The following is a 25,365-nucleotide window of genomic DNA, read 5'->3' as shown; positions in this document are numbered from 1 at the left end:
TGAGCATCTAGCTCAAATCACGTTTTTTCTGTCTGTTATCTGTTTCAGATCAGTAGAATTCTGCAGCTGATCCAAATATTCAGTCCATTTTCTGGAGGGGAATAACTTTGATTTATTCTCATGGTATGCCCAAATTCATGTTTTCTCGAGCTAATAATTAATTTAGTTTATCGAACAGTTTAAGTTTTTATTTGAAATCTGTAGAGACTCCGCAGTTTATTTATGGGATATTTATGATGTTTATTTAAATTTTATCTATTTTTGAGATTAGTAAGTGATAATATATTCATTCAAGATACTCTGATAAGACTTGCATGATTTAAGAATACTTAAATTATGCGTCAGTTACAATTTAAAATTTTAGATGGTGACAAAGAACCGCACAGCACCGTAATCCTCTTAACACGGTGCAACGTGGCGACGATCCGGAACACAGCCGCCATTTTAGTTGAGCAGCGTCCCCATTTAAAAAACCCGATATGAGTGGAAAATTCAAGGCAGAGACCTCTGAACATGTCACTATACCAAAGTGCGAAGACCACTTCAATGGGTCTTCTCTTCCGCTGTTACAACTCCACCACTGGCTATGAGCCTCACCAATAACTTGCCTAACCCACTTGGTGCTCTCTGTCATTCCCGTCTAATGGCTCTTCATCGCCTCGACCCTCAATCCGCCGCGGAGAAGGCCATCTCCGTTATTGGGTTTGGCTACGATTTGACTAGAGATGTCAGATTGTCTGCTTGCAAACCGGGTCCTTCCGGGTCGAGATTGATCGAGTTTGACCCAACTCTCACTCGAGAACTTGTCGTTCCTGGCGGGATTGTTGTTAGAAACGTTTCCACTCGAATCAAGTGTGATAAGGGGGAGCGTACTAGGTTCCGTTCTGGTGTTCTCTCTTTTAATCAGGTAAAAGATGTGATTTTTCAAGCAAGTGATGAATTGGGATGAAAAAGTTGATGCCTTTTCGTTTCCTTTTTTCAAGTGTTTGGTTTGTGCTCTGGTAAACTCAGTACTTGATAATAATGATGATGCTAATTAAGCTGATCGTGATTTTTGGTAAGTATATATTACAGAAATTAGGAGAACCCATTTATTTAAATTTATCATCATAGCTTTTTCTTTTACTATCTTTGGGATGTAATGATTATGGTGAACCCTGTTGTAACTTCTTGTTGTTCTCTTACTCTATGTGCAGATGTCGGAAAAGTTCAATCAGGATCTTTCTTTGTCAGGTAAAATTCCCTCAGGAATATTTAATGCCATGTTTGACTTCAAGGGAAGCTGGCAGAAAGATGCAGCTTCTGCAAAAAATCTTGCTTATGATGGTTGGTTCATAACTCTATATAATATAGAGCTGCAAAGATCCCATTTAGCCTTGTCCGAGCAGCTGAAACAAGAAGTGCCTACTTCATGGGATGCTGCTGCCCTTGCTGAGTAAGTTCTTTAAAGCTGATTAATTTACATATAATTTTGATTATAACTTGAATAAATAGCAAAATACTAATAAGATGCATATTTGAGTCTTTAAAAATTTCCGAATGGCCTACTTGCTACTGTGTTTGGACGTTGGAGTTTAATTTAGATGCGTGAACCAGGTTTTGAAACACGGTCTATTGGAACCATGGTTTTAAATTGCGGTCGCGGTCGCAACTGCAGCCGCAGTCATGGGAAACGGAAACAGACTCGTAATGACTGTTAACGTAACGATAACGGCTTGCCATTACACAAATTTTCATGAAATGAGTAAAAAAAATATATATACTCGGTCATATCAATAACGGTAGTTAAAAATTTCAATAAATAACGGTTGTTACTTAACGTAACGGCCATTATTTAATTTCATGGAATTGACAATGATAACGTTAAAAAATTTTTCACATTGTTTTATTATTTGGGCACTTAAAAAAAAAAGTTAACAACTTTTTTTAAGAAAAGTTATTTTTTTAGACTTGAACAATTTTATTAAAAATGTGAAAATATTTGTACAAATATAAATACATTTTATTAATTTAATATTATAAATAAATAATAATAAATATTTTTATGGAAAGTATTTTTTATAAACAGAACCTAGATGTTATTTTTAGCTCTTGAAATAATTAAAGGCTTGTTTAGTTATGAAAAACAAGACTAGTTTTTCTGAAAATTATTCTAAGAAAACTAAAAAAAGGGAATTTAGTTTTTAGTTATAAAAATTCTCCCAAATAGAAAATAGAAACCAATTTTCCAAAATTTACAAATTTAAAATAATGCTTAGAAAACAACTACAAATAGCTTTCCATGTCTCTCTGTCACACTACTTGTTAAATTGCAAAGTGGAAAACACATAGTTTTCCAATTTTTGCACCTTGTCAGTGTCATTGTTCCTGGGGTCAAATGCCAGCAGCTGCATTCTTCTTTTATTTTTCCTTCTTTTGTTATAATTTTTTTTTTTACAAGAATCTTGAAGCCCAATTCATGTTCAAAGACTGGATCAATCGGCTGTAGGCAATTCTTTGTTCAAAGGTTCTGAACCAAAACATCTACCTTTTGTTAAAAAAAATTTCCTTTATTCTCTAAATTATAAATTATATATTTTAAAATTTAATATACTATAATTTTATTAAATAAAATACTAGAAGAACAATGAACTAAATGATATTTCTTATAGCTTTTTAACAACTTTTTTTTAAATTTCATGTAAGTTTGAAATGTTAAACAAAATTGTTCATTTAAAAAATGCTACAATAAATTGTTTATCATAATTATAACTATAGTTTTTGGTTTATAATTATTAATATGAATCTATTGATATATCTTCACTTTTAAGACTTAATAGAGTTTATTTAATAAAAAAATCCAATAAAAAATTCTTAGAAAAAATGGAAAAGAAAAATTGAAAAATTAAAAATAGAATGGATTTTTCTTATTTAAATCCATTTTACTATGAACTCAAAACATAGTATATGTGTTGGACCTATCTATTATATTAAATATATGAGTCTCACATGTTTGTGCCTTGAGTTTATGATAGATCAAGTCTAGACAATAATTTCTTTGAACCGATAAATTGAAACCAAATTGGCTGCTGCATCTGTCTTTCTTCCCCTCTTTAGGCCTCGCCCTGTAATGCCTGTAAATAAATTTCAGCAGAAGCTAACTCATTAACTGTTTTGTCCCCGAGATACCAATTCATGTCAATGTTAAATATTTTGTTTTTTCAGATTCATTGAGAAATATGGTACTCATATCGTTGTTGGAGTAAAGATGGGTGGTAAAGATGTAATACACATAAAGCAATTACAAAAATCAAATGCTCAGCCTCCTGAAATACAGAAATTGTTAAAGCAAGTAGCTGACGAGAGGTTTTCCGATAAGGTAAACGCCACTGAACCGTTGAGAAATCAACGTACATGGAATCTCAAATTATGATAACCATCGTTGTCATGGTTTTTATGAGAATAAAAATGTGTCATATATCACAAAGATCAGGTCTGATGAAGACAGGAGTTGTTACCTGATGACTGAACCTGGTAAAGTTTGGATACTAACAAAAGTATATCAGACATTGTGTTGATTTCACTTTCTCTGCATTCTGCTGTTGCTTTATCCTTCTAGGCTTGAACCTTTCACTTTTCTACCAAAAAGGGAAAATGCCAGCTTGAACCTTTCACTTTCTTGTCAACACCACAACTATATGTTCCAAGTCTCCCTCAATAATCTATATAATAAATATAATAAAACTCTTCTCTAAAATAAATTCACTGGAAAGTGATAAGTGGCACTCTATTAGATTTTTTTCTCTATGTGATTTTACCCCTATTTTATTATTACCACGATTTAATATGTAATTTTTTAGTTCCTTAATGTTTAAAAAAAATTTAAATAAAATTAATGTATATTTATATTTATAAATTATAATTACAAATAATGTATATTTTTATTATTAATAATTAATTTATTATATATATATTAAATAAAATGTATTAATCTTATTATTACTATGTAACTTTTAGGAGAATAAGTTTTTGATTTTCATTTTAGTGGCTTATTTTATATATATATATATATATATATATATATATATAATTTTCAAGTCTTATTATTGTAATTAATTAATATATGACTTTTTAGTTTGTTAACATATATGAACCATGATTGTAAAAAATTCTTAACTTTAAAACCAATAAGTATTAAATAATTAAAAATACAATCAAATAATTAAGTGGTTGTCCATAATTTTAATTAATCTTTTTTCTATCTTTTTAGTTATATTTTATGGTTAATTGTGATTAATTGTTAATAATTAAATAAAATTTACTAGTCTTACTAAATTTATGATCATATTATTATCACTAATTATTTATTGGTGTAACTTTTCATATCCTATTTCTTAATCTAACATCTATATAAATTTAAGTCTATATAAATATTATAAAATTGAGTCATGAAATAAGGCCACAATATAAATCTGAGTTATGATAGGAAGATAAATAAGCTAATGAAAAATAAGATAAAATATAATTAATGAATATAACAGTTGCATATAAAAAGTCACACTCACACAGTCCTAAGGATATAATCATGAATGAATATTAAGTAAAATTACTATTAAAAAATAATTCTACTAAATTTTAATAATAATAAAAAAAAGCCTATAAAAGTTATAGCAAAAAGAGAATGTGGAAATGGTAAACAAGAGCATCCATAAATATTTACAAGATATGTTCTTAATTTTTTTTTTTACATTTTTAAATTTTTTTCTAAATTTATATTTTTATTATTTATTCTATTAATAATTGAAAAGTTAAAAATATTGTCTACATATGTATGCTCCAAGTCAAATACTTGTAACTTTATGGGTTTGTTAAATCTACATGAAGGACCCCATCCCCATCCCTTTCGTGAATTGTTCCCAATTACCACTGTTTCTCTTCCTTATTGAAGTTTGTTTAGTTACTTCTAGTGAAATTGTAAATTGAGACGCTTTATTCATCTTTCTAGGAGCTTCACTAGGAGTTCAAACTGAATCTTACCCCTCCAGAGTTTCTGTTCCTCACTTTTTCTTCTTTGATAAATAAACTTTTGTCCTCATCAAAGGAGCTCGGTTGACTGCAATCAATAATTTTTCATAGATAATTTGGGACCATGCACTTTACTCTATCAGCAACTACCCTTCATGAAATAAGAGTAGTGTCAGCACTCAAATTTTAAATCATTCTTTTAAATTAATCTTAAATATAAGCTCATAATTGCATGATCATAATTGCATGATGCTTCTGGTTTCAAATAAAGTAATGGGAGTTTAATATGGAGAAATGATAGTGAAAACTTTCTAATTATTTTATATCTGTTTATCTTTTTAGGAAGATGAACATTCTGTGTTATGTGATCCCTGTGGATTTGCCACCTCAATGGGGCCAACTGTCATTACTCCCATAAAAAATGAGGTGAGCAATGGGACATAAACTGATCTAAACAGGCCAATATTTTGTTGATATATTATTGTTGTTGTGATTATTTTGACAGGATATACTGAGCATTTCTGTTCGAAGGGGAGGTGTAGATATTGGTCAAAGTCATTATCAGTGGCTCCCCACAATATCACAGTCACCAAATGTCATTTCAATGTCCTTTGTGCCTGTAACTTCTCTTTTAGGTGGTGTCCGAGGCAATGGATTTTTAAGTCATGCAGTCAATCTTTACCTTCGATGTGCGTAGCATCCCTCAGCTGTTATTTTGGTCTCTGTATGACATGGGTGATCCATCCATGGCACAATCCTGAATTCAATGAATTATATGTAGTTCCTTTTATAAACTAAATGAAGTATATATCACATGTCACACTACTGTAGATACTCGAGGCAGATTTGAGGCAAATCCTATTTCTAGATTGTTGCTGGCATGTTTGATGCAGTTTCTCATACTTCTTAGCCTAAGATCTAACATTCAGCCTCGGTGCTTTTTAACAGTCAGTTGGCAGAATCAGTCTTGTTTGGTTGCGATTGCTTAACCAATCAATGCTTGCATCTCTAGATGTTACGATGTACAGTTTTTTTCATGAACTGTTACAGATGTTGTAGCCCACTAGGAATGATCATATGGATTTAGCCAATGCCAGGTGCATTATGATCTGAAAATTGTTGCATTTAACTTTCATCATATCTTCTATTTTGCAATGCTAGTAGTTTGATGTCTAGTGAAATCTTGCAGACAAACCGTCCATAGAGGAACTCCATCAGTTTTTAGAGTTTCAGTTACCTCGGCAGTGGGCTCCAGAATATGGTGATCTACCTCTTACTCTTGAGCGCAGAAAGCAAGCATCCCCATCTCTCCAGTTTACCTTTATGGGCCCTAAGCTTTACGTCAACACCATGCAGGTGATTCTGTACTGCACCAAAGAAATACCACTGGTTCTATGATCTAAATCAAACTGCTTTAGGTGATGGTGCTATTAGGACCTTTGAATTATTCCTTTAACGAGCCTAAAGTTTACTGCTGAAACCCATTAGCAATCTCATCACCAAAAAAAAAAAAAAAAGGAAAGGAATTTAAAGAAATATTTAGGTTATTGTTTAAGGATTTTTATAGCCTCTAACTCTTCATCCCCTTAGTATGTGAGAAGGCCCTGCTATGGCTGTCTAGTTATTTTATCTTCAAACTCTGCAAATATGTTTATTTCTATTATAGAATTTGATTGTCCTCTTACCATTTTTTTGGTTAATAAATCCATGCATTACAGGTGGATTCTGGAAATCGGCCAGTGACAGGAATCCGTTTATATTTGGAAGGAAAGAGAAGTGACCGTTTGGCTATCCATCTCCAGCATCTTTCGATTCTTCCCAGTATTCTCCAACTCTCAGATGATCATAGATATGAGACCATCGAGGAACCTGTGGAACGAGGCTACGTCGAACCTGTTAAATGTAGCATATTTTCCCATGTGTGTACTGCCCCAGTGCGTTACAATGGCCCCCACATTGATGACTCTGCTTCTATTGTGTCAAGGGCCTGGTTTGAGGTTAAGATAATTGGGATGAAGAAAGTTTTGTTCCTGAGGCTTGGATTCTCAATGGTGGCATCAGCAAGGATCCGCAGATCAGAATGGGATGGACCTTCAACTTTGCCGCGGAAATCGGGGGTCATCTCAATGTTGATCAGCACAAGGTTCAGTGCTGGTCTGAATCCACCACCAGAAAAGCCAGTGAAAGTGGATGTGAATTCTGCGGTTTTTCATGGAGATCCACCCTCGCCAACAAGGGCACCAAAAATGTCAAACTTTGTGGACACAAAGGAAATCGTGAGGGGTCCAGATGAGGCGCCTGGATACTGGGTGGTCACTGGTGCCAAGCTGTGTGTAGAAGGTGGTAGAATCTCAATCAAAGTGAAGTATTCATTATTAGCTATAATGTCAGAGGAGTCGATGATGTTGATGTGAGAAAGCTCATGTAATAGGGCCTTAATCCTAAACTAGTTGAGGTCGATTTTATAGATACATTTTCACCATTTAGTTCTATTGGGATACCAAGTCTGCATTAATAGACCAAATATATACCAATTTATGTTCTGCTGTAAATAATACCAGTGTTACAGTGTACATTATTTGCTCAGATTCAGCTTCTTAAAATAATCCATTTTGATGGATAACATTTTTTTTTAGCAAAAGCCAGTACCGCAAAAGAATTTAAACCATCTTATGGTGCAATAAAATGCTGAAGAAATTAAATATTTTGCTTCAAAGCATGCTTCCGTCTCCAATTGATATTTGATGTCATTTACGCCTGATATCAGAAAAGAGTATCATAAAATGATCAAGATGGAAATTGCATTCCACCGGATATATGACCCTATTGGTAACAAGATAGTTTGATTCTTATAATCAATCTCAAACTGGGGATCTTCATTGATGAGTAATCACATTTGAATTAACGTTAAATACGACCAAAATTTCATATTTTTTAAATAAAACACACCTAATTTTTAAAGCATGTAGGGGGAATCTTTAGTTGTTAGTATACGACGAATGAATAACAGATAAATCCTGGGATGTTCATGTTACCAATAATCGCTACAAGAACCTCAACCATCTCTGAAATGGTGTAATCTGTTGAAGTCTCTCACAATTATCTCCCTCGAGACAGTTTTACAAATGTATTTGAATACAATATGGCAGTCCAAACAAATTCGAAGATTCTTTTTCACTCTAACGGGAGCTCCTGGTGGGGTGGCGATCAAGCCAAAAGCAACTGCAAGTTTTTCACTGTGGTGTTATAGGTTTTGCCTTTTCTCACTTTGTTCAACGTCATGGAGGTCAATTTCTAACATAGGAACATAACCAGCTTTATTTAAGAGGTAACGTAACTCGTCAAGCATTGCATATATTTCCTTACTTCTAGAATGGCTTCTATCTCTCGCTATGAATGTGTATACTTTGTCCTTTATCTCGATCCAACTGATCCCAGGCTCCTTCTTCACCTTGCTGTCTTTCACGAGTCTTCTCATCTTTGCTACATTGTCCCACATGCCAGCTGATGCATAAATGTTTGCAAGAAGAACATGGGTACCTGATTTCTCAGGTTCTAGGGCAAAAAGCATTCAGCAGCTTGTTGTCCAAGCTCAATATTTTTATGGATTCTTGCAGCACCAAGAAGGGGCCCACACACTGAGACATTTGCTTGAAATGGCATTGAATTCCTCATCCAATTTCCCTGCTCGACCAAGGAGATCAATCATGCAGGCATAATGCTCTTGCATTGGTTCAATACCTAGCGACTTTTTCATTGATTTGAAATATTGCTGAGCTTCAACAACCAAAACTGCACGAATACAAGCACAAAGTACACTGACTAGAGTTATGTGATTAGGAGGAACACCTCTATTCGCATCTGATTGAATAATTGAAGGGCCTCTTTCCCATGCCCATGTTGGGCAATTCCTCCAATCATTGCAGACCATGATACTCTTCCTCTCTGAGGTATTTCAGAGAAAGCACGGTCCGCATCATCTAATGCTTCCACATTTGGCATATATGTTAACAAGAGAATTCCCAGCGGAATTCCCAGCAAAAATATCTGACATGAATCCAACCTTCAACGCATGAACATGAATTTGTTTCCCTTGTTCATATGGTGATAAATTTGCACATGCATTCAGAAGAGAACTGCACAGAAAGGAATCTGGCTTGATGTCTCTATCTTGCATCTCCAGATAGAGCTTTAAAGCATCTTCACCTTGTTCTCCTTGAGAATAAGCTGTTATCATAGATGTAAACGCCACCAAATCTACAAATGGGCTTTCTTTGAACACATTGGTTGCAGCTTCTATGTAACCACATTTTCCATACGTATCAATAAGGCTGCTAGCAACATAGTTGTCCGATTCGAACCCTGCTTTGACAGAAAATGCATGAATTTGGCTGCAAATGTGGTCAGACCGCAAGGTAGCAACAGATTTAAGAACTGTTGATAAAGTTGTCTGGTTTACTCCAACTCCCTCCTCGTGCATTAAAGGAAAGAGAGAGACAGCTTCTATGTTGTCCCCATTTTCTGAATGTCCAGTGATCACAGCATTCCAAGCAATCAAGTCCTTCTCTGGCATTGACTTAAAAACCAATCATGCATCAGTCATTAACATATCTATAAGTCCAACACCTAGAAAAGAATCTGATCCTATGTCCATCTTTATTAAGCAAGAGTGCAACTGTCTTCCGATTTCCCAGAGACCCATTCCAGCACAGGCGTAAAGAGCACTTGATATGGTATACATATTTGGGCATATCCCCAACCTATTCGTTTTCCCAAACAACTTTATAGTCCAATGATGGTACTCACTAAAAACACAAACTGCAATAACAACATTCCAAGAAACAATATCAGGTTTTTCAATTTCCTCAAAAACATGGATAGCATCCTAAAGAGTTCCCACTTTTGCATACATGTCAACAAGAGAATTTGATGAGAATAGATCTAAATCATAGGCAAGCTTTATCAAGTATCCATGCATCTTTCTTCCTTGATTACTAACACGATAACAATGCATTCCACAATCAATTGCTTCTCCACATTAATCACTCTGCAAATAACACGATAACAACGCATTCCACGAAACAACACTCCTTTGTGGAATTGCATCAAATAGCTTCCTGGAATCCACAAACTCCCCACATTTTGCATACAAAACAAGTAAGCTTTTTGCAACAAATTCATCATTTTCAAACCCCGTTACCACCAAAGTCCCATAAACCTGCCTCACTGGCCACAAATCCTTAGTGACCGTACAAGCCTTCAGGACGCTAAGAATAGTAAATTCATAGCACTTAACACCCGACAAATGCATCTCGTAAAAGGCCAAAATTGCTTCTTTACCAAACCCATTTTGTGAATACCCAGAAATGAAAGCAGACGAAGAAACCAAATCCGGTTCAGTACTTTCATCAACAAGTTTCCGCGCATAACGAAAAATTGGCACTTTGAGTAGAGTTTGATCAAAAGGTTTCTTGTATTGGGTTCTTGAGACAAACCAAATATGATTACATGGGCATGAATTTCCATGCCTGGAGTTAGAGATTTCGAAGCAGTGCATTGAGAGAGGAGCTTAGAGTAGGGTGTTAATGTGCGCGAGGAATAAAAATTGAACTTTTGGGTTGTGCATGAGAAACTAATGACCTCTGGGTGTTGGCTAAATTCCGCAGAGATCTGGATTAAAAAATTTGATAACTTTATTACAGTGCAGGTATGGGGTTTTGGGAATGAAGGGTTTAAAAAGTTGGTAACGGTATTGGTGAAGTGGTTTTTGGAGGGAACGCAGATAACAGAGGTTCATTGCCCGTCTGACATTAACTTGCTTAGGGGCTTTGCGCTCTGTTGGGCATGATTGCGAAGCAAGCAGCAATAAAACGGTAGGTCGTTTCATTTATACGTTGAACTACAAGTGTAGTTATTTAAAAAAAAAATAGAAATTATGTATTATAGCCAACATTAATTAATTGTTACAATGGTAACTAAGTGATATAAAAAAAATTAATTATAAATTATAATGTAGTTCGTGAAATTTTATTTATTTAATAAAATAATTTTAAATTTATACTTAAATATAAAATTTTAATTAAAATAAATATAAAATAGATTGTATATAATAAATAAAATAAATATAAAATATATTTTCTTTTAAATATAAAATTTAAATTAATAGCTATTTTTTTAATTAAATAAAATTTTAAAGACTATATTTTAATTTATTTTCTCAAATTTAATTTAACCCATTTAATTACAATTGTGAAAACTAATTAATATTCTACTATATTAAATAAAGTTAAGGTTGTGTTTGGATTCATATATTTAAAGTTATAGATTTGGATTTAATCAAATACTTTGTTTGAAAATTTTAAAAATATGAATGTAGATTTTGATAAATCCAAAGTAAATATAAAAAAGGTAAGGATTTGAAATAACTATATTACCCATATTATTTGAAATTCAAAATCAATTGAAGAAACATTTTTATTGTATATCATCTCCATTTTAAATTTTAAATTTGATTTTTTTTTTATTATGCAAACAAGGTATTTTTAAAATTTTTAATTTTAAATTTCAAATATAATAAATTTTGAAATCTAAATTTCAAATTCAAATACATGAATTCAAACGCAATAAAAAAGAATTAATTCTAATTGTGATTTAAAGTAAATTTTTTAATTTTTTTTCCCAAGAAATTAATAATTTCAAACATGATAACCTTTAGAAATTTTATTTTCAGTAATTATTGAATTATTATTTTGATAATAATCAATTGTTTGTTTAATTGTTTGGCTGTAAACTTTGAATTGTATGTAGGAAAATATCACCATTCCATTCTAAAAAGAAACTTAAACAAACATTAGCTCAACAATAGAATGGTATCGAATCAGATATTTGCAGATACTCGATCCAATTAAACTTTTATGAGACGAATTTGAATAATATATAACTAAATTTATGATGTATTAAGGTTTAAGAGATAATATACATTATCGATTTAGATTTTGTAACATTTGTTACTTAAATTTGTTTATATAAATAATTAATTAAATATAAAATATGTTTTTTATAATAATATTTTTAACTTTTTATATATTATATTTTAAATAAATAAAATTTAAACATTTTAAATTTTTAAAATATAAATTATTAATAAAAAATATTTTTTTATATTAATTATTAATTAAAATATATAAAATTAAACCAATTGGAGAGTTGATTTGGTAGTTGATGGTAGAATTTAATCAAAATATTGAGAATATTAATCAGATTTGAATTTAAACAAAATGATTTTCGTAAATATTCTATCCATGCTATTGATATACATATTAATTTTTTTATTTCTGTAGTTAACATTCTTTTTTTTATTGCAAACAACTAGGGTAGTTAATATTCTTTTTTTATTGCAGACAATTAGGGTTGTACACGGTTATTGGGAGAATTGAATCGAATTGAAGAATTGTACCGAATCGAAGTTATTTTGATACTTTAGTTCGATTTTTATTCTTCGCTAAGAACTGAATCAGAACCATACCAGAACTGAACAAAGAACCGAATTTATATATATATATATATATATATATATATATATATATATATATATATATATATATATATATATATATATATTTATTTATTTATATATGTATATATAATTATAAACTAAATACAATCTAATATTATATTTCATTTTTTATATATTTTTAATAATTTTAGATATAAATACATTAAATTATCTTATAATTCTTAATTATAAATATACTATTATCTTTTTTATATATATTCTTAATTATATTTATATCTTATAGTTAAATATTATATGATTATGATTAATAAATATTTAAAATGTATATTATATGATATACTTATATTATTATATTATATAATATATTTAACCCTAAATTTTATATATACCTTAGAAATAACAAAAAGATATATTATGTATTAATAACCCAATTCAAAATTTAAATGCTAATTTAAGTATGATTTTTTAAAGAAATAATTACATAAAATTATTTTAAGAATTGAAAACTAAACCGAAACTATACAAAATCGAACTGAAACCGAAAAATCAATAATAGTATCAAACTGGAACCAAAACAATAAAGAACCGAGTTAGAATCGTATCAAAATTTCAATTCAAATTTGATTTCTAGGCAAACCCTGAACCGAACTAGAACCAAACACTTATATAGACAACTTGTAGTTCTAAACTATAGATATTTCCAAATTCATTACCCTGTTTGATCCCAATCCTATAAACCTTAAATTAGAGGTTTAACTTACAAATCTGACTGGATCAGATCAAATCGAAACCGAACCCTTTTAAGTGGCCAGGTCCAATCAGCGGTAGTTGATGCCAATCCATGTTCAAAACTTGCAAAATCGGCCTCACCAACACAGAAACCATCTCTCTACACACCTAATCTTTCTGATACAATAAGGAATCATTGAAAGAAAACGAAAATGGTCCATTAACTAATTGCTTGCTAAATTTTCAAGACATTCTTGGTTCACTGATTCGATAAGATCTCCCCCTGAACTGGCTTTTTGGATGAAGTCTGGACGAATGCATTCCAAGAGCATATTATATTATTCTCGTCTTATGCCAGCAACAGCAAGCATATACGAAACTAAATGAATGCTACAGACTGTGTGTTCTAACAAAAACATTAACATCAAAAGAATGAACATTCTCTGATTCTAAACAAAAACAGAGTACATATGATTAAAAGAAGATAAATTTAGTTCGAAAATTCATAGTTCTTCATTATTCGAAGCCCATGTTGCTTTTACAATCTACACTAGCACTATGCTATTTTGCCCAAAAAATGAATTTATATACATAGACAAGCACTGCAAGCTACCATCTCCACTCTCTCTCTTCTTCCTTCACCATCCAACAGAACCCAGAAAGCTGCAACCAGTTAAAAGAACAAGTTAGTATGAGGGACATTAAATAACCAATCAGAAATATAATTAACCTTTTAAAATCCACAAAATACCAAATACCATAGAAGATCAAAGCTTTGATCTTTTTGCATAAGAATCAAAATTTGATCCTTGATCGCTAATAAAAAACAATAAAAGCTTTGATCTTTTTCTTGAGAAACCAAACACCGAACCTTGATCGCATACAGAATGGAAAACTGGGTTTGGGGAGAAAGGCAAGCACCTGAGAGAACGAATGGCGAGGTGCTGGGAAAGAACATGGAAGAAGAAATTAGCTCCGTGTAGCAACATCACAACTCCAGTGCAAACCAACACAAATAGCTCCACCATCGTATCCCCTTTCCTCAAAAAATTACCCAAAAACAGAGATACCTCAAAACTCAAGAGTCGAGATGGCCCTCTCTCAGTCTCAAAGAAAAGAGCAGTTTCGTAGCTTTGCTCTTTTACCCTCTGCACACGAGGAATATCTTTATATTATTGGACAATAAAAAACTACCGTCGGATGAAAATTCTAAGCAGAGGGAATGCGGGGTGGATGGAGATTGATACACGCGAGTAATATGGGAAGAGGAACAAGTGAATATTTAATGGCAGTGGCATACCGAGCAATAGCAGAGAGACGCAAATTGACGTGGGCTTTGTGTCGTACTTTCTTAGTTTATGTTTATCTTAACCGCTACAAGTGATGGGTGATTGAGATGCACCGACCACCCGCCGCCGCCACCAACTTCTGGTGGGTGCTAAAGTACTAAAACTTTGGAAATAGTGGCTGTCCTTGTCGTTTTGGTGGTGGGGCTGGCTAGGTTCCAGTTGGAATGCAATAATCCTCTTATGAAGTAAAATCTGCGAGGGGTAAGGTTCCTTCCTCTAGAACAACCAATAGTCAATTAGATTGGATGAGGTGCGATTTAGGAATCCCACATTGATTGAAAGAACACGATGTCTTGAAATGGCATTTTGGGTGTTCTATCTTGGCAGCACTCGAGGAAATTTTACTAAATCTTATACATACCTTAAACACCAAATCCAAACTAACATGAAACAACAAGAAGCAATGTGGTAGAACAAATCTAACGATATCATCATTATTTTCTTACCCAATAATTGTTGTTTTGAATATAATAAAATTCACACGTGAAATAATTCATAATAAATCAAGTATAGGTAATTTTTTTTCTTTCTTGTTGAATCGCTGCACTCACACACACAATTCCAATATGGATAATTGATCTTGTTCATTTCTCAACAGGCAGGTTGGAATCAGCATCTGGACATTATTAACACAAGAATAACCTGATTCCATTCATGAATTTTCCTTCAGGTAAACTCAACAAAGCACGATATAGTATGAAGTCAATTACATTGAAATGCATTTCAATATTTTTTGTTATGTCAGCAATTTCATTCGTAGCCAAAAATGATCAGAATATGAGCATTGCACAATCTTCTCCCTTCTCATTGTCTGACTGCGCATGAATAACTAGAGCATATATAATGCTCTATATGATGCTGTACTGTGCTGCAAATTAGCATTCGAAGGGTTTATCTTGCAAAACGAGAATGTATTCATAAAATGAAGTCTTTCATGAAATAGAAGTTCATTTTTTTCTGGCTTTCTGCAGAATGTAGTAAATTGCTTGTCCAGAGGGAATGGAAATGGATGAGATATAATCTATCATCCAGCAGTCAACCTATCATCCAGCAGTCATGGAGCCGCTTCAATATTCAAATGAGGCATCATTGAGGTTATTTGAGCAATGTAACACAATTAGAACCCCACCCAATTGTACCTCTTACGAAGATTTTAGATCCCATCCATTATTTTTCTAAATGAAGTTACTGTTTTAGTTAGTCTCTTAACAAAGTTGACAGAATCAGATCCTGCACAAAACCAGCTCTTCCACCAGCTTGCCTCATCCTGTTCTCCCTTTCTTCATAACTCAAAGAAGGGTTGAAACTGCAGGTAAAAGACAGACAGAGAAATGGAGTCAAAATTTTAATCCAAAAACAGAATCTTTAGTGATTGACCATGCATTAATATGCTAGGTATTAGTTAGTCAAACTTCCAATTGAAACCAGGAAGGCAAATTTTTGTTAGCAATATTACCATTTTGAATCAAATCTCTCAACTATTAGGAGTCGACATGATTAGCTGCCAAGAAAAATATCAAAATGATTTTCCGTAACCTGGATGAGTTTGCTTTTTGCATGTATCCTAAAATAAAAGCTCCCTAATGATGTATCACTAGAGCTAGATCTGCATGATGCTGACAGACTCTTTTATGTATGTTTTATTCTAACAAATGAAAAAGCAAACAACGGCATAAATGAGTTTGCTGTTTGCTCCATTTATTATTAAAAAGTGATGAGAATCAGTACCTTGATCTCCTCATATATGCTGGCTCTGCATTTTTTGCAGGATTATCTTCCACAATTGTTACCAATGATTTTGAAATTTCTTCAGCTTCAGATGCAGGGAAATTCAAAATAAGTGATGAAAGGAATGGGTCAGTAGCTGCATTAGACACATTAGCATTGCTTGACCTATATCCACCACCCCCTCAGAGCACTTGTAAATGAGCCTCACGAAGATCCAATCCAAGCAGAGACAATGCCTGGCCGTTGGGAATTGCAACTCTACGTAATTTGTGACGTCTCTGCAAGTAATCTCCAGTTAAAGGAAACTTGAAAAATAATTTTATTTTGTTAATGGGCATACGATCAGCATTATCAATATACTTCTCAAAAAACAAAAACATTCGCTTATGGAAATCTCCATTTTAAGGACATATTAAACAAGTATCCATGTTGTAATGTGAATATGTGATATGACTTAGCATGTCCCAGCAACTTTAACAGAGCAAATAGGACAAACCTGCAATGGTAAAGCGGATGCGATGCAGTATGAAAATCTTGACGGAAAGCATAAATCAGAATCAAAAGCTTGTTATAAAAATCATCCTCCATCATGGATTAACAATAACAGTCAATATACCCAGTTGTTCATATCTATTTAGTTAATTTTCTTTTTACCTTCTCTTTCCTATTATCATCTTGGAGTGAAAAGATACACAAAAGACAAAAAACTTATGATTGTATGAAGAGAATGAGAGAAAGTAAACAAACTAGATCAAGCTCTTTAAACAGAATGTTTGGATGAACAAAGGCTATATGATGAAACTTGATGAGTTAAATGTTCTTTAAAAACAGGTAAAGGAAACTGCTAGAATTTTGTAATTTCTGTAGTTTATAAGTGAAACAAATAGATTTTATATTTGTAAGAATTGATATATATTCATCACACAATTATTCATCCTCTCTTAGTTTGTCACTTCAAACACTTTGTCCCTCATTAACTAAGAACACCTGTGGATGGACTGTACCCTTTAACTACCTCATATGAAATTAAGTCCATCATATTTATGTTCTCATCTAAAGGTCCTCATGAGAACAGTGTCAAGAAATTTGTCCTTCCTGTAAACAATGCAAACATATCCCAAGAATTGGATTATATAGGATGTCATCCCATAAAAGCTTAACAGAAGAAATACAAGGCATTGATCATGAATGTTAAGGGGGACTGAAAAAGGAGGCTAAATGGGCAATAGCATTTTCAGATGGGTAATAACTCTCAAGAACAAATAGACTTCATTGTAACACTTGAACTCAAAACCCAACATTGATAACTGGGAGAAATTTGCAAGCTGTACATCAAGGTGAAAGACAAACATGCATGCATACACACACAAAGAGAGAGAGAGAGAGAGAGAGAGAGAGAGAGAGAGAGAGAGAGAGATCTGCTGTTGATCACACTCTTAAAGAGAAGTGTATGAGGAATTGATTGCATTGAACAGCAATGGCTTAAAAACTGAATTACAATTGATCATGGTACAATATAGATCCGATTTTCATTTCTCCTCCCTCCCTTTCCCTCTGCCTTACTTTTCATTACAACAGTACCTTCCAAAAAGAAAGAAGAAAATGCCAAGAGAACAAAAGGGATTTCTATAAAGAAGAGCAAAAGAAAAAATGTCTGGACTCTTATACCTTCATTTCTATTGGCCTGTCACTTCTTCACATTCTTACTCGCTACAACAAGCATCACACGCATGTATCCTCATTTAAAATCTCAAACAATTGAAACAACACACCAACATGACCCCAAATATTGTACTAACCACCACATCTTTGACACCATTCATAAAAGCAAATCTATCATGCTACTTGCAGCAATTAAAAGACTATTTGCTGTACTAAAAACTGAAAGGGTTGCCAGCTCTTGATATCCTCTTCATATTTTGGAAGTTAGAACCTCAGTCACACCTTCTTCTATATCTGTCCTTAATTGCTCATGGAACAAACTAAAAATGTGAAACTGATATCAAGTATCTGTTGTAAATTATTCAAGCAGGCTGCTCAACTCAAGGACCTCCTAGAGAGGAACGTAACTGATCTAACATTCAAGCAAATCTTCTTTCATATTCATAGTTAGGTCTACTCAAGAAGGGACTAGCCTCTTCATGGCCATTTGAAGACACTCCACTCTTTTACCTCTAACATGAAGCATGATCCCTTCTATTGCATAGCCAACAGCAACAATTAGATTCAGCGCTGCTCTAATGATCAAAACCACATCTCAGAAACCATGCAAACAGAATAATTGGAAGATCAAGTAGCAAGCAACACCAAAATGAGTAATAAGTTAATAACTCCATTAGGTGGTTGTTGAATGATCTATTCAAACAAATAAAACCGCTTTGAAACAAACCAACTCTAACAATCCATAAATCAAATTAATCTTCTAGATTACTTTCAACATAGGACTTTTTCTACCATACAACCAGTTTGATTATAGAAATAAGGCACCAAAAAGCTCAATCCTCAAGGCTAAATTTCCTCATACTGCAACAAAAACATGCGCAGGATTCCCCTACGGTGAACCAAGCAGCAAAATAGCGATCTGTCAACATGGCATACCAAACGAGGAAGCATCCATTTCCAGCATTCCGTGGTACTTGAATGGAAAGGCATCAATATTAGGACCATGCATATATTATACACATTTAAAGATATTAACAAAAATTTGGTCCCCTCAAGGCTCAACCCATTTTCTATTGAGATAAAAAGTATGGGATTTTAAACCATAAAATCAACAAAAGAAAAGACAAACTGATACAAACATAAGAGGAAAGAAAAGGGTTATTATAAGCCTAGGACTCCAGGAGTGAAACGCATACATTAAAGTACCAACATAAGTAAGCGCAACTAGCTTGTCTGCTTTCTCAAAAGCAAACCAAATCGTTAACATTAAATTAAATTCATAACAAGGATAAAAGTTTTTTGCGACAAAACCCAATCAGGAAGAGAAAAACATAAGCAGGAACACAGAAAATATCTTTTTGTTTCAAACTTACGGTGACTTTAGACTTCCAAGAGTGCTCATCTTCAAGGTGGGAACACAGAGACGCAATGTCGAAATCTTCATAACAGTGGGGACATGGGAAATCGGGTCCCACCTCGTCTTCTACCTCGAAATCATCGATGCTCAACCGATCTAAATCACATATCCAAAAAATAAAGAAAATATAAATTCAAGACATTCAATGACCGATCAAAAGAACCCAAAAAAATTTTAATTAAAAAACAAAATAAAAGACGACCCACCTAGGTGGTAGCTCTGATGATGGTGCTGCAAAGTGTATTGTCGTTTGGTAGCAGCGAGGCGAGAGGTCCAAAAATCAGAGTCCATTTTCTCTTTAAAAATAAAAGATTTTGAGGGGGTTTTGAAGCTCTTCTATATTGTAAATACACACATATATCTTTTGATCATCTCAAAAATAAATTATAATAACAATTTAAGATAAAGAAACCAATGAAAAGGAATAGAAAGAGATGTTTTATCTGTCTGGTATATGCATATTCTTGGGTGTTTGACTAGTTTGTGTAGAATTGATTCAGAAAAGATGAAAGAAAAGAGAAGCATATGCAACTTGTAATCCATTACATGTTAAATTTGACTGGTTCTCGAAAGGATGGGCTTTGTGTGTTGAAGGCGAGAGACACAGAGGGAAGAGAGAGAGAGAGAGAGAGAGAGAGAGAGAGAGAGATGGCTATGTGGCCGTGGCCGGACATGACGTAAGCAGAGCGAGAGCAATATAACATAATTTTATTTTTTTTAATATTCCATATTTTTAGAATTAAACTACAAAATTTCATTAATGATAAAAATTTCAATTGATTATGTTAAATATAATCTAAAATTTATATCTAAAATTTTAGTAATAATATATCTATTAAAATTTATTTTTTATATAATTATTAATTATGCTTTCTAAATATTTATTCATAAGATTTTAAATTTTAAAATAATTTAATTAATAATTATTTTTATTTTTTTTAAAATTATAATGACTTGGTTAACTCACAAAAAAAATTAATTAAATTATATTAATTTATTAATATTTAAAAAAATGTTGAAATCATTTTCTATACCATGCAAATAAAAGAAAATAAACTTCTTTTGAAAAATTAATAAATTATTGTGAAAATATTAAAAAAAACAAAATAAACTTCTTTTAAAAAATTAATAAATTATTGTGAAAAAATTAAAAAAACAGAGCAAAGATTTTGGCGCTATCAAGTACATACGTATACTGTATTCTCTTCCTCTCTTTTATTTATTTCTATAATAAATTAAATAACTTTTTTTATAATGTTAGATACATTTAGATTGTAAAATAATAAATATGAATCGTTATTTATAACATAATAATATTCCATATTTGTGATACAATTTTAATTTAACAAGTTATTTTATATATTTGAATTTTTCATCATTTCATATTTTCAATAATATTTATATTATATAATATATGATTTAATATTATAAGAATTCTTTTTCTATCAAACTGTATGTTTTAACTTTTTATTTTCTTAGTAATCTTTTTTTTTCGACAATTGTTGAAGTACTATTAATATATTATTTTATTTTTTAAGGGGTTTTTAAAATCTAACTTATATATATATATACTATAAGTTTTATCCGCCCTTTGTGCATATAATTTAATGTTTATAATGGAGATTATGCGCTGTAGATTTTGCAGGAAATAATTGGGCTTAGGAGTTGGGCTAATTGGACTGTGATGTCTGAGAATATATGAATTGGGCTCTTGTGATGTGCCTTTTTTTTTTATTTTTTTTTTTATTTTTTGAAATTGGCTCTTGTGATGAGCTTGATATCCTTTCAAAAGTATTGTGAGGGAGATGGAATCCAACTGTTCTGCTCACTGTAACAAGGTGCGCAACTAAGCATAGTGAGACCAACCAAGATATGGAATCAAAAGCGACACCTTAGAGGCTAAATGGCTAAGACTTAATAATATCTCTAATTTGAAATCTCAGCTTCAGACCCCATTGGGTTGCTCTGGTGGTTTTTGGCCTAACAGAGCTACAGCAATACAACTTATCAGTGGAACAAAATGGGGAGAGAGAGAGAGAGAGAGAGAGAGAGAGAGAGAGAGAAGGATTACCAAAAAATATCCATTTCAGCAATGATCCACTTTCAGCAGCTGGAAAATTACAAAATATACCTATTTCCACAAGGTACCTACTTGCATATGTTTGCAGAAGAACCTTTGGATTGCCTCATTCCATTCCACAAGGAGAATAATCTCTCGAGCAAGACTAAAGTCCACTGAAATCAATGAAAAATTACGACCAATGCACCGCATCCAAATAATGAACAATCATCCATCTACAATACAAGAGGCATGATAGCAGATATGAGTCACTCTTTTATCTTGTTAAATTGCTAATTGAAAATTATTGAAAGCAAAAATAAAATGTCTGAATTCTGATAGCAGTGCTACGAAGGGCAGCTTTTAATTCCCCAACCCAATCAAAGTCAATCAAGTGGAGTTCAATGATCCTAAGGAACCTCTCAAATCAAGACAACAACAATAAAAGCCAAAAAAAGGGCTAAGGTAGCTAACACCTTCCTACTTCTCAGATACTCTCAACTCAACTCAACTCAGATACTTCTCAGATAATTAAAAAAAAAAGTCAGAATTATCTTTTACAACATTGTTAACTTTATAAACAGCAAGAAGCATCTAAAACCCTTAGAGGCTAGCACAAACTTTATAACACCACCTTCTTATTGAGTGCATGTACATAAACTTTGCTCGAATCCTCTGACATTCATCATACATCATCATTGCAATCTGAGTGAATACAACAAATTAGTATGGCCCTCATGATTATATCCACATGAAAATGAATGACAGGAAAGAATTATTTTAGATTCAATCAGGGAGGAAAACACTTGCATTGCCATCTAATTGTTCTATAGCTCATTTTAGCATCACCTTCACAAGGAATGATTGAGAACTGAAGAGCCATATGTGCAGAAATAAAATCATTACCATCCAACATGGAAATTCCACAAATCTTCTGCATGGTATAACAACTGTATTTCAAAGATAATTTGAACCATATAGGGTCTTCTGGTCCTTTGCCACAAAGTTGCTTTCTACAGCAGAATCTAGGGCGATGGTTCCATAGACAGAAAATTGCAGACACAAAAATAAGCATATTTTGTTCCCCAATAGATAAGGAACAAAAGCAATTTAGGAAACAGAAAAGTTTCACAAACTCATTGAAACTTGAAGATAGAATTTAATATCTCAACTCTCAACATTATTTCTAGAAAGAGCCATCTCCTCACTTAACTACTTCAAATAAAATTCTACAACACTTTAAAAAAGTTAATTAGAAAAGAATCCAAATGACTCCATCTTTGGTTGCTTGATCTTCATCTAGGCTGGTATTGTCCTACAAAAGGAAGAATAGATGTTCTTTCATTTCACAAGGGAGAGAAGCAGAGACAGGTAGGACTACTTAAAGAACGAAACCAAAATCTAGACAGTGAAAAGGGCACATCACAATGGTTCCAGTATGGAAGGTTCCTCATCATAGGCAAAATTAATCATTTATCTAGGCCTGCATTGCTCCCCACTTACCTATCCACCTAATACATAAAACAATTTCCAAAGGATCTCAAGATAATCTCCTAAGATTAAGCTGAAAAGAGTTGGCAGTTGCTATATCAATACTCCAAGCAAAAAAAGAAAAAATTCACTAGCAATGATTGTCTAACAAATTAGAATATGCATGTCATATAAGGAATTCTTTTTTTTTTTTTTTTACCCCTAAATCGCAACTCTTTACAATCTGTTCCCTATGAAGCATCTCCATGATTCTTACAGAAGAAAGAAATAAAGACAAGGTCATCCTAATCCAACCTCCAATTATCAAATCTGTTCTCTCCTACTCAGATCTTCAATCATTTTAAACTCTATGCACAATAGAACCTTTGCTTCAGTTCTATATAATTTCAACCTCCCAACTATGCAACTGTCCTAGAGTGAATAGAAATGATAAAAAAAATGGGATCCCTTTAATTTAAGCATCAAATTTTCCAGATTGAACTTTCTTGGATCCATAAGACAATTTACAACTTACAAGCTTCATCCAAATACGAACTGGAAATGTTAAACAACCCACAAAGCTAAAATCACATCTTTCATGAGAGTCACTTCAAAATCACTAGAAAAAAAAATCAATTGCAAATATTTTTCCAAAACAAGCACATGCAATACCAAGTTCAATGCCAGAAAATGAAAACACACACACATTCACGCAACTCATGTTCATATTTATAGATATTGAAATATGGATGTATCAATGTATCTAATTCACCTTCAGGGGTCCAACCATAGCTGCGGCGAGAGACGGAAAGCATTGAATTAAGCAACGCGGAAGCAGTCGCAGTGTGATATGGAAGCATCGTCTCCACACAGCAGCTCAACTCTACTGGTGACCTTTCATGTTTTAAAAAAAAAAAATCATAAATTGAGTTCAAAATAAAATTCATTCTCTATTTTTCTTTATTCTTGATACATAGGAAAGTTAGCTGTGCGCTAGAGTTTTCTTACCTCAAAATGCGATGAGGGGGGGAACTTCGCCTGGAGATGCGAAATGGAGAGAAAGCTGGTTTGCTTCCGGGTCCGGGTTTGGGCCCGTAGGTGAGTCCGACAGTTCGGATAACGTTGGAGCGCAGGACAGACCTGGCGGCTGCGGTGGCGGACATGGCTATTGGGATTGCTTAGGGTAGGGTTGTGGAAGCAATCGAGAACTTGGCTTGGGTTCAGGGGTTTGACTGTACACATTGGGCTGGGGTTTTGCAGCTGAATCTAATACTTTTGCGTGTTTGTACGCTTACGGAACGTATGCACATCTAAATTACGTGGATCGTTATGGTCCGTTTGATCGCGTGCAACCCCATATTCTTTTTTTTTTCCCCACTGTGTACCTTATATATTTTTTTAACGAAAAAATTCATTGGATGAAACAAGTTGCATAAAACAATTACTACATTAAGCTCAAGCCTATAATCAAAAAGATCCAATTTCCAAAAACTCTAGGCTAAATTGGTTAAACTCGATTACTTAATACCTTATATATTTTTTTTAACAAAAAATTCATTAGATGAAATGGATTACAAGACCTAAGTTACATAAAACACATGCTTCATTAAACTCAAGCATATAATCGAAAAGATCCAATTTCCAAAAACTCTGGGCTAAACGGGTTAAAGTCGATTACTTAATCTCCATTAGCTATTAATCTCAATATCATCTTCCCCAGCAGGTTTTTCATTAGCTTTCATGGAGATCGGCAAGGTAACTTTAGTTTCAATCATGTAAGGGAATAAAATCACCCTACTCAACGCATGTAAGCTCAAGGAAAATTAGGGCAAAGCAGCAATCCAGAGAGTAAACGAGACTAGGGCTATGCTGAACGAAATAGGAAAGCTTGGCAAAGATGCTTAGAAATGGTACCAACATCCAATTATCGGCCAATACTTGCTTTGAAGAGTTACACAACGATTCATAAAGGGACCAGCTTCAATATGCAAAATCTCATTTTATACCCAACAAAAGCCTTTTCCTAAAGAGAGGCACTAGAAACTCCATAATGAAGACTAAGAAAAGTCTAAAGAAAAACATACAAAAGCTATACTATTGAAGGAAAATGAGGAAGGGGGAGAGTCGATGGCCATAGATGGCTGAACCTCCCCCATGGGAAAAAAAACTTGCTAAAGACTGTGTAGAGAGAAGGAGGAGCATTTTTCATTTAGAGAGAAAGCCTTATTTGGTTATTGGTAAGCCTAATTCCACACCCTATATTCAAACAATTACAATTTCCTCTTCATCATCATCATTTGAATTTCTAATGTCATATAATTTTATCAATCATATTATTAATGATGAACACCCCCAATATTCAGATTAGAGACATAACATCTAAAAATGGAATTAGATCTTTTAACAACAAACAAGGCATAATTGATAACCA

The 25,365-nt window shown here is 33.0% G+C and overlaps 2 protein-coding genes, 1 long non-coding RNA gene and 2 pseudogenes across 8 annotated transcripts; 1 reads left to right on the top strand and 4 right to left on the bottom strand.

Annotated features, from left to right (window-relative positions):
- The first annotated feature begins 494 nt into the window (after positions 1 to 494).
- LOC110632886 (MACPF domain-containing protein NSL1) lies at positions 495 to 7,590 on the top strand. Of its 3 annotated transcripts, XM_058130265.1 has the most exons (8): positions 495 to 907; positions 1,197 to 1,233; positions 1,354 to 1,435; positions 3,205 to 3,358; positions 5,347 to 5,430; positions 5,510 to 5,693; positions 6,194 to 6,360; positions 6,723 to 7,590. In XM_058130265.1, exons 1-8 carry the CDS (start codon positions 587 to 589, stop codon positions 7,416 to 7,418), a joined length of 1,725 nt encoding a protein of 574 aa, XP_057986248.1. In that variant the 5' UTR covers positions 495 to 586; the 3' UTR covers positions 7,419 to 7,590. The 3 variants fall into 3 exon arrangements, with proteins under 3 accessions (XP_057986248.1, XP_021636948.2, XP_021636949.2); XM_021781256.2 differs by having other exon boundaries at positions 501 to 907; positions 1,197 to 1,435; XM_021781257.2 differs by lacking the exon at positions 495 to 907 and adding an exon at positions 926 to 1,057 and having other exon boundaries at positions 1,197 to 1,435.
- Positions 7,591 to 7,883: 293 nt separating this feature from the next.
- Positions 7,884 to 10,875, bottom strand: LOC110632874 (pentatricopeptide repeat-containing protein At4g21065-like; annotated as a pseudogene).
- Positions 10,876 to 13,667: 2,792 nt separating this feature from the next.
- Positions 13,668 to 15,068, bottom strand: LOC110632875 (uncharacterized). The gene is made up of 2 exons (XR_002490707.2): positions 14,171 to 15,068; positions 13,668 to 13,912 (listed from the first exon to the last, which is right to left on the bottom strand). It is a non-coding gene; the product is annotated as an uncharacterized LOC110632875 (long non-coding RNA).
- A 201-nt stretch (positions 15,069 to 15,269) lies between these two features.
- LOC110632870 (protein DEHYDRATION-INDUCED 19 homolog 4-like) lies at positions 15,270 to 20,042 on the bottom strand (annotated as a pseudogene).
- A 1,267-nt stretch (positions 20,043 to 21,309) lies between these two features.
- On the bottom strand, positions 21,310 to 24,207 carry LOC110632861 (protein NUCLEAR FUSION DEFECTIVE 6, mitochondrial). 4 transcript variants are annotated; one of them, XR_009141419.1, is made up of 4 exons: positions 23,943 to 24,205; positions 23,707 to 23,828; positions 22,099 to 22,169; positions 21,310 to 21,700 (listed from the first exon to the last, which is right to left on the bottom strand). XR_009141419.1 is itself a non-coding variant. In XM_021781223.2 (3 exons), exons 1-3 carry the CDS (start codon positions 24,095 to 24,097, stop codon positions 21,693 to 21,695), a joined length of 285 nt encoding a protein of 94 aa, XP_021636915.2. In that variant the 5' UTR covers positions 24,098 to 24,206; the 3' UTR covers positions 21,310 to 21,692. The 4 variants fall into 4 exon arrangements, 3 of the variants coding, with proteins under 3 accessions (XP_021636915.2, XP_057986247.1, XP_021636914.2); XM_021781223.2 differs by lacking the exon at positions 22,099 to 22,169 and having other exon boundaries at positions 23,943 to 24,206; XM_058130264.1 differs by lacking the exon at positions 21,310 to 21,700 and having other exon boundaries at positions 21,804 to 22,169.
- Positions 24,208 to 25,365: the final 1,158 nt, after the last annotated feature.

Source organism: Hevea brasiliensis, chromosome 11 (assembly GCF_030052815.1).
Source record: "Hevea brasiliensis isolate MT/VB/25A 57/8 chromosome 11, ASM3005281v1, whole genome shotgun sequence".
Lineage (NCBI taxonomy): Eukaryota > Viridiplantae > Streptophyta > Magnoliopsida > Malpighiales > Euphorbiaceae > Hevea > Hevea brasiliensis.
The sequence above is the reverse complement of the archived record's forward strand: the minus strand, read 5'-3'. Positions and strand labels throughout refer to the sequence as shown.